Source organism: Diorhabda carinulata, chromosome 1 (assembly GCF_026250575.1).
Source record: "Diorhabda carinulata isolate Delta chromosome 1, icDioCari1.1, whole genome shotgun sequence".
Lineage (NCBI taxonomy): Eukaryota > Metazoa > Arthropoda > Insecta > Coleoptera > Chrysomelidae > Diorhabda > Diorhabda carinulata.
The window spans coordinates 40,012,693-40,027,363 of NC_079460.1; the positions used below are offsets into that span (position 1 = coordinate 40,012,693).

The window sequence follows — 14,671 nt, forward strand, 5'->3', positions numbered from 1 at the left end:
AATGAAACTAATATATGAATAATACTGATTATGAGTGGTTCTTTAAGGTTTGGACGATCCTGCCAACTCGCTCCTAACGGTGAAGTAATATGTAATTGTCCACCTGAGTATGTAGGTAATAGATGCGAAAAATGCGCACCTGGCTACCAAGGCAACCCGTTGGTCTCTGGTGATTATTGTAAACCCATACCATCACCAGCACCTTACTGTGACGTTGCCGGTTCTCTCGATTCCAGACCCGACCAATATGGACGTTGTCGTTGCAAGGTATTTCGTATTTTTTTATAAAGTATTCTTCCTGCTAATAACATCTTGTAATACACTTTTTCTCAGACAATAACACTATGAGCGTTTTTTATAGTACAAAACGTAATTAAATTTTCTCTTTTTTTGCTATACATTTGAAAATAACTTGGTAAGTGATATCAATAAAAAACACGTTATAATACCATATGCAATACCAATATAAAAATTTTAATTACTTCTAGAATTTGGTTGATGGTCCCACTTGTAACCAATGTAAGGCAAAATCATTCCATCTGAGTAGCTCAAATCAATTTGGTTGCGTCTCCTGCTTCTGTATGGGTATAACTTCCCAATGTTCCAGCTCTAATTGGTATAGATCACAAGTGAGAGCTGAAACTCTATAGTAAATGGAAGAGCGATATGTTCATGTTTATGTTTTAGGTTTCAACAATTTTCGTCTCATCCCGACAAAATTTCGCACTAGTCGATAACTTTAATAGAGAAACTCCAATAACAGAAGGCATAATATTAGATTCACGAGATCGACAAATATCGTATAGTGGTTTTAGAACTTCGGATGTTTATTATTGGTCACTACCTTCACGTTATCAAGGAAATAAACTGACATCCTACGGCGGTTATTTAAGATACTCTCTACGTCACAAATCAATACCAGGTGGTCAAAGTTCTAGAAATAATGCGGCAGATGTGGAGCTTGTCAGCGTAAGTACCTACTGAATAAATATATTTTGTGATTTAAGTCAAAATTGGAAATACTAATATTTATTAATTACAGAAAAACAAAATCAATCTATTGTATTACAATCGCAACCAAACTCAACAAAACCCCAACGGCGCGCAAACTTTTGCAGTTCCAATTTTAGAGCAGTACTGGCAACGTATCGATGGTCAAATCGCTGATAGAGCACACCTTCTGATGGTATTAGCTGATCTTGAAGCCATTTATATCAAAGCTACATACTTTACTAATACACAAGAATCATCGTAAGTATACTCACCTCATTTGATAAAAGAAATTTTACTAAAAAAAAAATTACAGGTTGATTTCTGTATCGTTGGATATTGCCACCGAACAAAATACAGGTTCTAATCAAAGAGCTGTCGAAGTTGAACAATGTCATTGTCGTGAAGGATACACAGGTTTATCTTGTGAAAATTGTGATGTAGGTTATACCAGAACACCAAGTGGACTTTATCTCGGGCTATGTGAAGCTTGTGATTGTAACGGATATTCTAATGAATGTGATCCTGATACCGGAATTTGTTTAGTAAGTCGAATTAATCTACAATTCCAATATTACTTGAATTGTACATGAAAAGATATTATTGACCTTTAATATTTTTTTAGAATTGTAAAGATGGTACCACGGGAGACTACTGTGATGAGTGCTTGCCTGGATACACTGGAGATCCAAGTAATGGAGTACCCTGTAGGTACAGAGGAACGCCTCCACCGTGTTACTGTGATCCACGGGGATCCCTCTCGTCCGAATGCAGAGATGGCAGGTGTTCTTGCAAAGTAAGTTGATAATCTTATTATTACCGATTACCAATCATTGTTGAGAAAATAAAAGTTTTTCAGATGGAATTATGCAAAAATTTATAATTTATAAACGATTTGCTTGATTCCAACAATTAAGATCTAATATTTTTCAGTAAATAATATAATTTCATGGCCTTATATCTATGAGAATTTTTAACTAACTACCTTTATTATGACTCAGTTATACTTCAAAATGGTTTAGAAAATATTTTATTTGAACTGACACCCTTTTAGGTAAATGTAGAAGGTAACAACTGTGACCGATGCCGAATCGGTTCTTTCGGTCTTAACGCCAGCTCCATCGATGGTTGCGAATTCTGTTTCTGTTCTGGCATATCCTCAGAATGTATCGAAAGTAATTTGTACCGTGAACAAATCCCTTACCAAATCACAGCAGGAAATCACGGTTTCACTATCACTGATCAATTCTTACGTCATAGAATAACTGAAAACTTCGACATTAACGAATATATGAACGAAATCAGCCACGGATTTTTGCCTAGTAATAGAGAAACAATGTATTGGTCGTTGCCTGCAACATTTACTGGAAATCAAATTAAATCGTATGGTGGAAATTTGGAATATTCTCAGAGATATACTCAGAGACCACAAGCCAAATACATTCCTGACAAGGACGTTATCATTATCGGTAATGGAATCACAATATTCTGGTCTCATCCTACTGAACAACGTCAAGACATCGTTAACGTGAGTATAATTATACGTAATCATTACTTTACGCATATTATTTTCAACATTTGTAAGGATGTAATCTAAAGATATTGTGTTAGTAGCCAGTTTCAGTTAAATTGCATCCAACAGCCAATTGGTTCCGTTTAGATCGTAATCAAGGCTCTAGACCAGCTTCTCGTGAAGACATTCTTACGACTCTTGCTAAAATTGATGCCATTCTGATTCGAGCAACTCAATCCAGTGATACTGGTACAGCATATTTGAGTGATATTACTTTGGATACTGCCGTGGAACAAAACACCGGTAACGCTAGAGCCAGCAGCGTCGAAGTGTGTAGGTGAGTTGAAAACTGATAATCTATATAATAATGTAAACTATAGATTTGAAATAAAAATGATAAAAATAGGATTGAACTTTTTTTGTTGAACAACTTTATATGAATGACATTCGTCGAGTTCCGTTTCAAAATTAAATAGCATTCAAATTCATTCAACATTCAAACGTTTACGGAATTTTTTTCCTTATTCTCAAAGTTCAATATATGCCATTTTTTATTTGTTAACCATCATCCACAGCTACTCTAATTTGTAATATTGACTGTTTGCTGCATTATTCAAAAAAATATTTTTGAATCATTTCATTTAATAGGTGTCCTCAAGGCTACGAAGGTACATCCTGCGAGTCGTGCGATGCTGGGTACTATAAAGATAGAACTTTCGACGAATCACGTCCATTAGGATCTTGTACAAAATGCCCTTGTAACAATAACGAAGAAAGTTGTGAATTGGGACCTGATTACCGGGTGATTTGCCAATGCAAACCGGAATATACAGGCAGAAATTGCGAATTTGAGGGTAAGTTTTTACTGAAAGATTTGTGGCATTATTCATTTTGCATGTTTATTCTCTGATGTCCTCTGAAGAATAACTAGAATCCATTTGATTTGTTTTTCTATAAGTAATCATTATTCATGGTAGGTATGAAAATGAGTATGTGTATTGATGGCATCAGTTTCAGAAGAGAGTGGAACGGATTCTATTTTGTCCTACTTCACATTTAGAAAATACATCATCATCTTGATGGGACGAACATTACAGAAACAGTTCCACTCGACTTTGAAATATGTTAATGTTGGGATCTGAAATGTTCACATCTTTAGTATTTCCTCACATTTTATTGTCTGTCTAAAATGATTTGTGGAGTAATAAAGAGTGGAGTCAATTAAAGAAAAAGATGTGACTACTTTCAGATATCCTTATGTAGTGTTATGCATGTTATATACAATAATTTACATTTCGACAACATGTTCTCACATGAAACAAGCCGCCACATCCTCAATAAACGAAACAAGGTAAATATTCACAATCCATACCAACAATCAACAATAATCACTATTCGTCATAATTCGCAATGATACAGGTAGTTCAAAAACTCCATATTTAAGTTAACTGTAACTAGGAGACAAATAAGTAACATTTTCAATTAAATTTGGTTCAATATGAGAATATATTATGGTGCTTTATAGAGAATAGAAACTTTGTATATTTCAATAGCCGTCCTCACAATAATATCTCGATCTCCCCCACTTAAAGTATCTCCTACTTACAGTAAACGTTGCAAAACTTCATGAGACACTTTGTATAATATTATTTCTCGAAACAGTAAATATCACAACGACTGGTATCGAAATGGAAATATCACCCTCTGAAGTAGTGGCTCCAATCGGCAAACAAGTAAATTTTTCTTGTAAATTTCGAAAACCATCTGCTCCGGATCTCTATATAACGATTGAAGGTTTAAACGTTTACGATATCGAAATCCGAAGGTACTCAGGAGGTGCTGAGGCAAATTTCACGAATATCGTGAGTTTTAACAAGGAAATTATAAGATGCGTTGTTAGGAATGCGCAACGAACGGAGATTGGCAGTATAAACGTCTATGTTTCTCCATCAGGTTTGAAGATAATCACAATTGCGAAAAATGCTTACTGTTTTTTAAAGGCGTAAAGTAAATACGAAGTCAAGCGGTTTTCGTGTTTACTCAGCATTGTATACTCATATATTTTGTTATAAGTTCACATTTTGTATTGTGTTTTACGTGTATCGGAAAAATAGCGAAATGACCTTACAAAATTTCAATGTCAAAATATTTTATTACTCAACATATTCTCCTCTCAATTGGATACATTTATTACAGCGAACCTGCAACGTCTCTAGACCCTTCCAAAAAAAAATGTTTCTTCTTGCTCTACAAACTAGACCTCCACAGCTTTTATTACCTCCTCGTTGGAAGAAAATTTACGACATTTCAAACTTTTTTTCAGTTGAGCAAAGATGATAGTCGGACAGAGCCAAATCTGGTGAATAAGGGCAGTGTTCTAGTAATTAAAACCCTAAATCACGAATTTTTTGCATGGAAACATGAGATTTGTTTGCAGGGGCGTTGTCCTACAAAAACAAAACACCTTTGGATAACTTTCCGCGTTTTTTCTCTTTAATTTTTTGCCGTAGAGTGGTCAGTAATGTCTAATAGTAATCTCCAGTCATTGTTCTGCCTTTATTCAAAAAATCAATCATGATTACTCTATGACAATCCTAAAAAACTGAAGAAGAACTTTTCCTACAGAATTTTGAACACGAAACTTCGTAGGTCTTGGAGAACCAGAGTGTCACCATTCCATCGATTGTTGCTTTGCTTCTAGATCGTAGGAATGTACCCGAGTCTCATTCATAGTAACAATTCGGTTTAAGAAGTCTACATCGTTTTCAAATCGAGCACAGATCGAACGCGATGCTTCTACCCTTGCACGCTTTTGGTCAACATTCAAACATTTGGGTTCCATTTTGCAGCAATTTTGTCCAAATTGACGTGAACTATATGATGAACGTGTTCGTATGAAATATTCAGTGCTTCAGATATCCGTTTTAGTCCAATGCGATGGTCTGATAAAATCATGTCATGAATTGCATCGATATTTTCGGAGACTAACACAGAAACTTGCCTTCCCGATCGGTCGTCATCTTCAATGGAAAATTCACCTCTTTTGAAACTTGCAGTCCGATTTCTCACGGTCTCATACGAAGGACATTGATCACCAAGGGTATCAAGCATATCTTCGTGAATCTGCTTACTTCTTAACCCTTTTAAATACAGGTACTTGATGATGGCTCGTTACTCCAATGATTTTTCGATTTTCACAATTTCGGTGGACATATTTTTTCTTTTAATTTATTGCGTAACTCTGGTCTACTTTTTTGACGTCAAACTTTACACTGACATTTCTAATAAGTTATTATTCGTTGCTATGGTAACGCAATATTTTGTTTATGCATTATAGTGGCAGTAATCTATGGTATAGGCAACCAAACATACATATATTAATTTGCTAAAACATTTTATCGAATAGATATGTTAATACTCTTAATCTGTCATTATTTATTTTACTATTCCTTGAAATTTAGAATTCGAAAGATGGATATTGACGTAGAGTTGAAGTTCTCTAGAAGTGACGGAAACTGCAAAAAAGTTTACTACCTGAAAAAAGTCACGAAAACATACGATATGTGATATTCTGAATCTGTGCTGTTTCTCTCAAGTCGAATATTGATATGAATAAATGTAATGATTATGTTTATACAAAAAAAGGAAAGAATAAAATAAAAATCTATAAGAGACATTGGAAGCACTTGAAAAAGAATAAGTACAGAAATTCATTGCTGATGCTTCTAATAAAAACTTATAACAAAAATTTCTTCTACCATGATGCTGTATGGTAATGGATCAGAAATTATGATCTATTAAAATATATGATTGTTGAAAATCTACTGTAATAACAGAAGGTTATATAATATCTTTGCAGTTTAAACATAAGATGGCTAAATCTCAAGGAAAAATACCTCAAAAACTTGTCAAAGTACTTCTATCAGTACTGCCGCTTCTTCTATCACAGACGTACGGTCGACGAAAAAAATTGTAACGAACACGTGCATCAAAATGAAACTTTTTAATCGCTCTTATTAATACATATTTATTCGTTAATAATTATTACATAATAAAAGAAAATTCTCGTTTTGTGTTCTGCTGGTTTTTAATTTTTATCTAGTTTGATTGTTTTAGGTTATTTCCAGTCGTTCGAAATTTGAACATCTAGAATCTTTCATCTGTTATATTAAAAAACCAATATTCTGATAGAGATTCAAGTATAAGTATGCTTTAGTGAAAAGTGATTTTCACGTGCTTTCCAAATTTTTTTATCTTTTCAACTATGTTGTAAATTGGTTTTCTTACAATCATTCCATGATCGGGATTCGTGTTAATCCTGAGAGCTTATGATGATTATGTAAAAACTCATTTTTTATTCCCCCTATTGCGCAAAAACTGAATAGTATAAATTTTCCAGAGTGATTTTTACTAGAATTCGCTGTTCAAATATTTTATTTTTTTAACGATTTGGTGTATTCTATGTAGAATACATAACAATAATTGAGTATACAATGTATCCTTGTTTTCATTGTGTATCAGAGTAGATATAATTTTATTCGAAGGTTAAAAAATTGTTAAAGGTTGGTATGAAACTTAAAATTATGGTTTTTTAACAATTTTTTGACATGAATGTCTTTGAGAACTCTAGAATCTATTTAGAACTTCTAGGTAGAGGTAGTAAGTATATAACCAGTTTGATAATATTATTAGTCTTTTGTTTCCGTGTGCTTTCTAACAACCATCCGAATACGTAAGCATCATTTTTATGTAAAGATAATGCTTGATAAAAATAAGATTTCTGGATACCGGCATGAATAATAAAAAACTATTTTCATTAATAATGCCACTGAAATCGGTCTTGAATAAATTTATTTGTTAAAATGAGGTCTTGAGAATAAGAGTGGGCACAATCCTATTTTCTTTAAAAATATAATTTAGCAAACTTATAACAAACTCGTATAGTGCAAAATGTATTTATTTTTAGCTCAGAAAATAATCAAACTTTTCCTAATTTACTAGATATTTATTTTTTTACGATTTCTTATATACAGTTACACCTAGAAGTGGTTACTTATTTGGTAAGCCATCAATGGGCTTCAAATCTAAATTTTTCTCATCAGAAAAAGTTTTATTCACTGATTGCCTATCAAGAAATATTATTTTCACAAGCAATTACCAATAACTAACTTTGTGTTCTAAAAAGGTTAAAGGTATGCAAAGGTGTTTTTGTTAATTCTTCCCACATGAAGTTTCTGCTATTTTATTTTACAAGTAATCATAAATTCCAAAGATATATATATATATATATATATATATATATATATATATATATATATATATATATATATTACTATTACGTGAAATGGAAAAATATTTATTGAATAATCTTAAATAAAAATAGCGTTACTTCAAATATTAAAAACACCTCACTCAATATGAAGTTAAATCTTACTTAGTTATTATGACTTATACTGATACGCATTTTTTGCAGTTGGATTTGTGACTACAACGGAATATCCAGACGTACCAACAACAACTATGTCTAATAGAGTAACAATAGACGTTACCATTGAAGATACCAACATTGGAATCTATGAAATTGGTAGCACTGTCAGATACAATTGCTCAGCTAGATCTCTTTTATCAGCAAGAGTAAGTGTGACTTTTTTCTTTGTCTTCATTACTTTCCTTCTGTTTCCTTTCAAATTTAACGCTCTTTCCTTAATCTTATTCGAAGTTTTCCTTTTGTTTCTTCACAATTCGTTTATAACGGGATATATCCCTGCCTGGAACAATGTTGAGCTCGTTGCATTGGTTAAATGGAGACAATTATGAAGGTCAATTACAAAAGCCTGTGTGAAACTCAAATTGCTTGTTTTTTATTGCAAAATTATCCGGAACTTAATTGCCACATCTGCTAGTTCATTTCTTCTAGCTCTAGGCGGTTCGATCAACTGTTATTCGAATGATTCTGGACTGGGATCTCCTAGGTATTATTATTAAGAATGATTTCATGCAGCCTTAAGGATTTATCTTCTTTAATATGATTTTTGGAACTCTTCAAAATATTTTTATGAAAATACTTAATGTATCTGCCTTACATTCATTGTTTAAATGTAATTATACAATTATTAACTTTATATGATGAAATTAATTCAATCTCTCAATATATTTTTTCAGCCTGTTCGAATAAATTGGAGAAAAGCTGATGGAGACTTACCATCTCGAGCTATTGACGAAGGAAACGGTATTTTAGTAATCACCGATCTAAAAGCATCAGATTCTGGAAGATATGTATGTGAAGCAAGTGATGGATATACCATAGTTACATCAAGTGTGGATTTGAATGTGGGAGGTGAGCCATCTAGTTTTTATATAAGTTTAAGATAAGTATAAATGTGTTATGTTACAATTATCAATAACGTACATATATTAGTCACTCTATGTAAACCATTTTATTTGTGCATTGCAAGCTTCCCTCAGGAACGCTTTCAAATATGGAGGTAAACTTTTTATAGTTATTTTTAGATTTGTTTTCATCATTCTTCCGATTTCACTGATTGCTTCAGTACTGAATAGACACCTTATCTGAACATTCCGTTTTCAATAAAGACTGAGTTTTAATTTTTAAATTGTAGTTCCACGAGAACAAAAACCAAGAGTGGCAATATCACAACCTTACGTAGATGTGAATGAAGGACTTCCTGTAGAAATCCAGTGTGTCGGAACTGGAGTGCCCACTCCCGACGTTAGTATCGTTAGAGCAGATGGTCAACAACTAAGCCCAGGACAGGTACATATTTTTATATTTATCTATTTATTTCTAAGTTTTATTGTTAATTTAGCAATGTACAAATATTACTATGACTACATATTTTCCACATTTTCAGCGTTTCGAAAACGGTGTATTCCGCATTTACCAATCCCGTTTATCAGATTCTGGAGACTACAACTGCATAGCTTCGAATCGTGTAGGCACTGACTACGCTAGATTTACTGTAACTGTTCACGAAGTTCAAGATCGTATAGTCCAAGTAGACATATCTCCTTCATCTTTCTCAGGAGCCCCTGGAGATACGGTTATGCTGAGATGCTCAGGCACACCTTTCGGACAAATCATAAAGTGGAGCAAACAAGGAGGTGATCTTCCTTATAATTCCGTCGAGGAGAGAGGGAATTTGATTATTCGTAATGCTGCACCAGAAGACTCTGGCGTTTACATTTGTACCGTTACAGCAACAACAGGCACCAGAGGTTTTAACAGGGCTACAGTTACAATTACCGGGAGCCAAGAGGGGTAAGTTGAATCAAATACTATGGAATTTTACGGAAATTTGCTACAGAAGCTGTATTAATTATAATTATTGTATAATTGCAGTCGTTTCCCCACTGCTGCAGTTTCCGTTGATAAGATTACGTTAAACCAGGGTGCATCTTCTGAGATACAGTGTAACGCTACAGGCGTACCACCACCATCTGTACAATGGACAAGACTTGGAGGGGAACTCGGTCGTAACGCAAAACAATATGGATCCACTCTCCGCATCACTAATGCCGAAGTAGAAGATCGTGGAGTGTATGTTTGTGTATCTACCAATGTCAACGGACTTGCTCAAGCAACTGTCGTAGTAGAAGTTATACGTAAGTTCGTTAATAACCTAATGTAATGAGGCCTGACATTATCTTACAAATCTTTAGGTTTGGAAGCTCCTCGACTTGAAATTTACCCAAGTATTAGTCAGACCGTGATTGCTGGAAATAGTGCAGTTTTACAATGTAGAGCTGTAGCTGGAATTCCAACGCCGGAAGTATTCTGGAGTAGAGAGAATAATTTACCACTGAGTTCAAATGTTGAAGAAATGGCCGGAGGTGCTTTGAGGTAAACAGTCGATATCTTTTTCGCACGTTTACTTACAGTGTAATGTTTTTATTTTCAGATTCACACAAATTACTCTATCAGAACAAGGTGAATACATATGTACTGCTAATAACGAAGCAGGTTCATCGACTGCTACAGCTCAAATTATCGTTCACATACCTCCGGATGTTATAGTTACTCCACGACAAGAGGTGATTACCAGGGGTATAGGAGACCAATTACGTCTTGAATGCGAAGGTACTGGATTGCCATTACCTGCGGTTTCGTGGATTAAACAAGACGAATATAGGTAATTATTGTTTCACTCCTTCACACAGATTGAATATATTGGTTTTAATAGATTTTCAAAAGTATTTTTCTCCATTTACTCTTAACACTGATGTATAATTGTTAGTTCTAGTCGTTCATACGGGATACAACCTCAAGCATTAACAAATAAAGCTTATCAAGAATTTACTCGTCTCACTAAAGAAGATGAGGGTGTGTACTTATGCAAAGCTGAAAGTAGTGCTGGACTTGCTTCAAGACGTGTTCAGTTAGTAGTGGATGCTTTACCAAGCAGAGGTGACATTACCGGTACGTATTTCTTTAGTGAACTTGAAAATGACTGAATCTCACATAATATGAACAAAATTTTATTTCTTAAATATATTTCCTATTAATATTGGAAATTTGTATATTTAATTTGGCAGGATATAGAAGTGAATTAGTATTTTTTTTTAATTGAATATTAGATTTAAAATGTAGATAAAAACGAGAAGAATATTACATGGATAATTTTGTTCATTAAATAAGAACATGACTATTAATAGTTACTAAAGGGAATATCCTTTACTAAATAATCATATTTGGTTCTTATTTTCCATTATTGAGTAGTTATAATGACAGAAGAATATTTTATAGTGACATTTAAGCGAATTACTATTCGGTTTGTGGAAATAATACTTAATTTTCATTACTTTAGAAAATACGGACCAAACTCAAAATTTAACAAATAATGTAGGTTGATTGGTTTTTTTACATATTATTTAACTCTTTTTGGTTTTTATTTATCGATGTATTCTTTCGTTTAACCGATAATTTGTTCATTACAAAATTGATAAATTAAAAATAAAAAAATATACATATTTTAATTATTCAAAATCATAACATTACCAAACATTTGATCTATTTCTATGATATTATGTTTATTATATCAAATATCTACACAAAAAATATAAAGTATAGATAAATTCAAATTATTTGTTAAACAGAGTATAGTTATACTAGAATAATACATTCTCATTTATTTGTTTATAGTTTTATCCATTTCCTAGACTAACTATTATTAAATTTTTGTTGAATCAGTAGCTTTAAAAGAAATGAATAAGTAAGAATGTATAAATGTTCTTTTTCTGTTATTTAACATTTTAATAATAATATCTAATGCTTTTTGTTTCATTCACCTACTAATTGGACTTTAGGTCGGCCATCAACAGGTAAGCTATCAAAATTAACCAAATTATTTTTTCATCACTTTTAAAATGTTAACAACAAAATATTTATAAGTAGTAAAAAGAACTGACACTAAAATAAATAGAAAACTTTATTAAATATAACTCAACATAGTCGAAAAAAATTTTAACACAAATTGTATTTGTATCCAGATGAATACTTATAACTTAATTAGATTTAGGCGTGGTGAAACATTCTAATACAAAATTGATATGTCAACCAGTTTTAGTTTATGACAGTATCTATAAAATATCGATATATCGATAATGATCATAATTCAAAAATCATATTTATTGAATAGTTGAGGTAATGATTGAAATATTTAGGTGAAGATGCAACATCCTCTGGTAATGGTGATTGGAGAGATAATGAACCATCACGACCTCATTTCACAACAACATACAGACCCCCGTATCCCACTCATGATCAAGAATTCACAGTAGCTCTAGGCGGAAGGGCCGAGCTAGAGTGCAGAATAGGAAATGCAGAAGGTAACTAATACTAAAAATATATTTTCATGATAAAAAATTGCTCATGACAATTATTGAATTATCACAATTTTGAATTGTCCAAGGTTATTTAACTTTATTTTTCTCTACCATATTTTACATAGAAATAAAAAATATGAATAAACGTTTTGATCGTTCAAACATTGCGAAATTTTGTAATCTAAAAATTTGACTTCCATCATGACCATAATTTACATATAAGTTGATGCTCTATTCAGTTGTTTCATATTTTCAGGTTCCTCCCTCGATATAAGGTGGTCAAGAACTGATGGTAACCCATTACCCAGTAGATCTATTCAACGGAATGGTGTTTTGTACATTGATAATGTAGAACAAGAAGCACAAGGAGAATACAGATGCTCCGGTTACGATTCATCCGGTCGAGCCATATTCAGCGTTAATCCATATCTTACGGTTATCTGTAAGTATTTTCCATTCATATATGTATGAATATTTTAGTATAAACTAGTGCACCAATGTACACACTCTAGTTCGAACTAATGTGAAGATGACGTTGATTTGAATTTTCTAGAAAACTAGTGAAAGAATGATAGTTGTAGAGTACACTTTATAGTATTTTTCTATTTCTATTCATGTTATTGTTCATAACATTGGATTCTGATAAATAAATTGAAAATATGATACGAATAAATTATGTAAAACTTTTTATATGAATTTGTAAGGGAATTTGTGCCCAGAGAAAATTATTTTTAAACCTATTTATATATAAATAGAAACAAATCTTTTTATATTTTTTTCTTTAACAAACAACTTGGGCAATATCTTGGTTTACTGGTTTATACTTACTATGTTGTGTGTTTTGATATGTTAACTATATTTATTTTCTTATTTTGTTTCTTCAGCCGCTGAAGACATTATTTGCACATATTTAGGTACTGTTATTCGTCCGTATAATTTTTGTTAGAATATTTGTTTTGCACGCAGGTATACATAAAGTATTTCGTCTTTATAAATTTGTATTTTAATGAAAGATTATTGTGTTCCATTGTCATCAGTAAAACAGTTATTAAATTTCTAATTAATCATTCAGCGGTCGATTTTCAGAAACTTTGAGAGAGATTTTGAACATTGTAGGTTTGTATTCTCTAAATATGAATATCAACATCGTATCAATATCGTATATTTTCTAAATTTGATTAAAGCTGCAGCATCATTAATTCATTTAATTATAGCTATATTTTATGCTATGCCATTGTGCCCTTATACATTTTTTAATGGAACTATGTAATAGTAAAATATTCCAAACTATTTAGTACTTCTAGCAGTCAATATTAACTTATAAGGACTTCTTTTCGCTGAATCTAATATTGCCTGCCCCTTATTTGAAAATTATTAATGATAACAATAATACACCCAAATGTTATTTCCTCATGCCAAATATTTACAATAAACATAAAAAAATTGGAGTTTTTATAGCTAACCGACACTCAAAGTAAAACAAAAAATTTAATCATCTATCAATACAGCATAGTGTACAATTAAAGATAATTGTTTTTGTGCTTGATATACCCTAACTGAGCTTACTTGAAACTTCAAACACTACTGAAAATATTTCTTAAAATATCAATACTAAATATCAATGTTCTGTATGTAAATACAGAAGAAATTAATGACGTTGAAATTTAAAATTTCACTTATAGGTTCAGCGAAAAGAGAACGTACATAATTCGATTCAATACAATTGAAAAAATTTTATATTTTTTTCTAGTTCCGCCAAGAATAACGTTGGTTCCTCAACGTCAAGTGGTACATCCTGGAGAACACGCTTACATAAATTGCAGCGCTAGTGGAGATCAACCCATTGAAATATCTTGGTCACCTATGGGTCGTGATATGCCTAACTCAGTTTATACCAGAGATGGTTATATACGTTTCAATAATATTCAACTTCAAGATGCTGGTCGATATTTGTGCACGGCCATCAACAGAGCCGGTAAAGCTGAAGCTGTAGCTGATGTTATCGTTGAAGGTAATATTTCCAAATTGATAGTTATAATGCTACCAAATTATTGTATTAGGATGTGAATATTTGATTCTAATAGTGAGGAATGTGTAGAAACTGCTTTTTTATGTATGGTACTTTATGCTAGCAACTGCAAATTTGTTATTCAAGACATGTACACAAACATGAGAAGGTGAATGGTTTTGAAATGAAAACATGGAAAGGAATCCCAAATGGAACAAGAATTGAATAAAAGTTTGAAGAAGATAAAGTCAAAAAGATACAGATATATCATAGAACATATATAAAAATCTGAGAAGTGGAATTTATGGAAGAATTAA

General features: G+C 32.3%; 1 protein-coding gene across 35 annotated transcripts in view; it reads left to right on the top strand.

Annotated features, from left to right (window-relative positions):
* Nucleotides 1-14,671, top strand: part of LOC130891028 (basement membrane-specific heparan sulfate proteoglycan core protein-like) — a 251,525-nt gene that overhangs the window by 226,602 nt on the left and 10,252 nt on the right. For 32 of the 35 annotated variants that reach the window (XM_057795615.1, XM_057795511.1, XM_057795537.1 and 29 more), the window contains 21 exons: nucleotides 48-267; nucleotides 489-629; nucleotides 688-969; nucleotides 1,043-1,251; nucleotides 1,307-1,535; nucleotides 1,616-1,786; nucleotides 2,045-2,518; nucleotides 2,605-2,840; nucleotides 3,152-3,357; nucleotides 7,977-8,137; nucleotides 8,666-8,840; nucleotides 9,124-9,278; nucleotides 9,376-9,782; nucleotides 9,864-10,126; nucleotides 10,184-10,364; nucleotides 10,423-10,653; nucleotides 10,759-10,940; nucleotides 11,828-11,842; nucleotides 12,185-12,349; nucleotides 12,603-12,788; nucleotides 14,097-14,357. In XM_057795615.1, the coding sequence (XP_057651598.1) occupies nucleotides 48-267; nucleotides 489-629; nucleotides 688-969; nucleotides 1,043-1,251; nucleotides 1,307-1,535; nucleotides 1,616-1,786; nucleotides 2,045-2,518; nucleotides 2,605-2,840; nucleotides 3,152-3,357; nucleotides 7,977-8,137; nucleotides 8,666-8,840; nucleotides 9,124-9,278; nucleotides 9,376-9,782; nucleotides 9,864-10,126; nucleotides 10,184-10,364; nucleotides 10,423-10,653; nucleotides 10,759-10,940; nucleotides 11,828-11,842; nucleotides 12,185-12,349; nucleotides 12,603-12,788; nucleotides 14,097-14,357 (4,550 nt within the window). The remainder of the gene's footprint in view (nucleotides 1-47; nucleotides 268-488; nucleotides 630-687; nucleotides 970-1,042; nucleotides 1,252-1,306; nucleotides 1,536-1,615; nucleotides 1,787-2,044; nucleotides 2,519-2,604; nucleotides 2,841-3,151; nucleotides 3,358-7,976; nucleotides 8,138-8,665; nucleotides 8,841-9,123; nucleotides 9,279-9,375; nucleotides 9,783-9,863; nucleotides 10,127-10,183; nucleotides 10,365-10,422; nucleotides 10,654-10,758; nucleotides 10,941-11,827; nucleotides 11,843-12,184; nucleotides 12,350-12,602; nucleotides 12,789-14,096; nucleotides 14,358-14,671) is intronic. The other 3 variants (XM_057795518.1, XM_057795554.1, XM_057795651.1) reach the window with 1 other exon arrangement.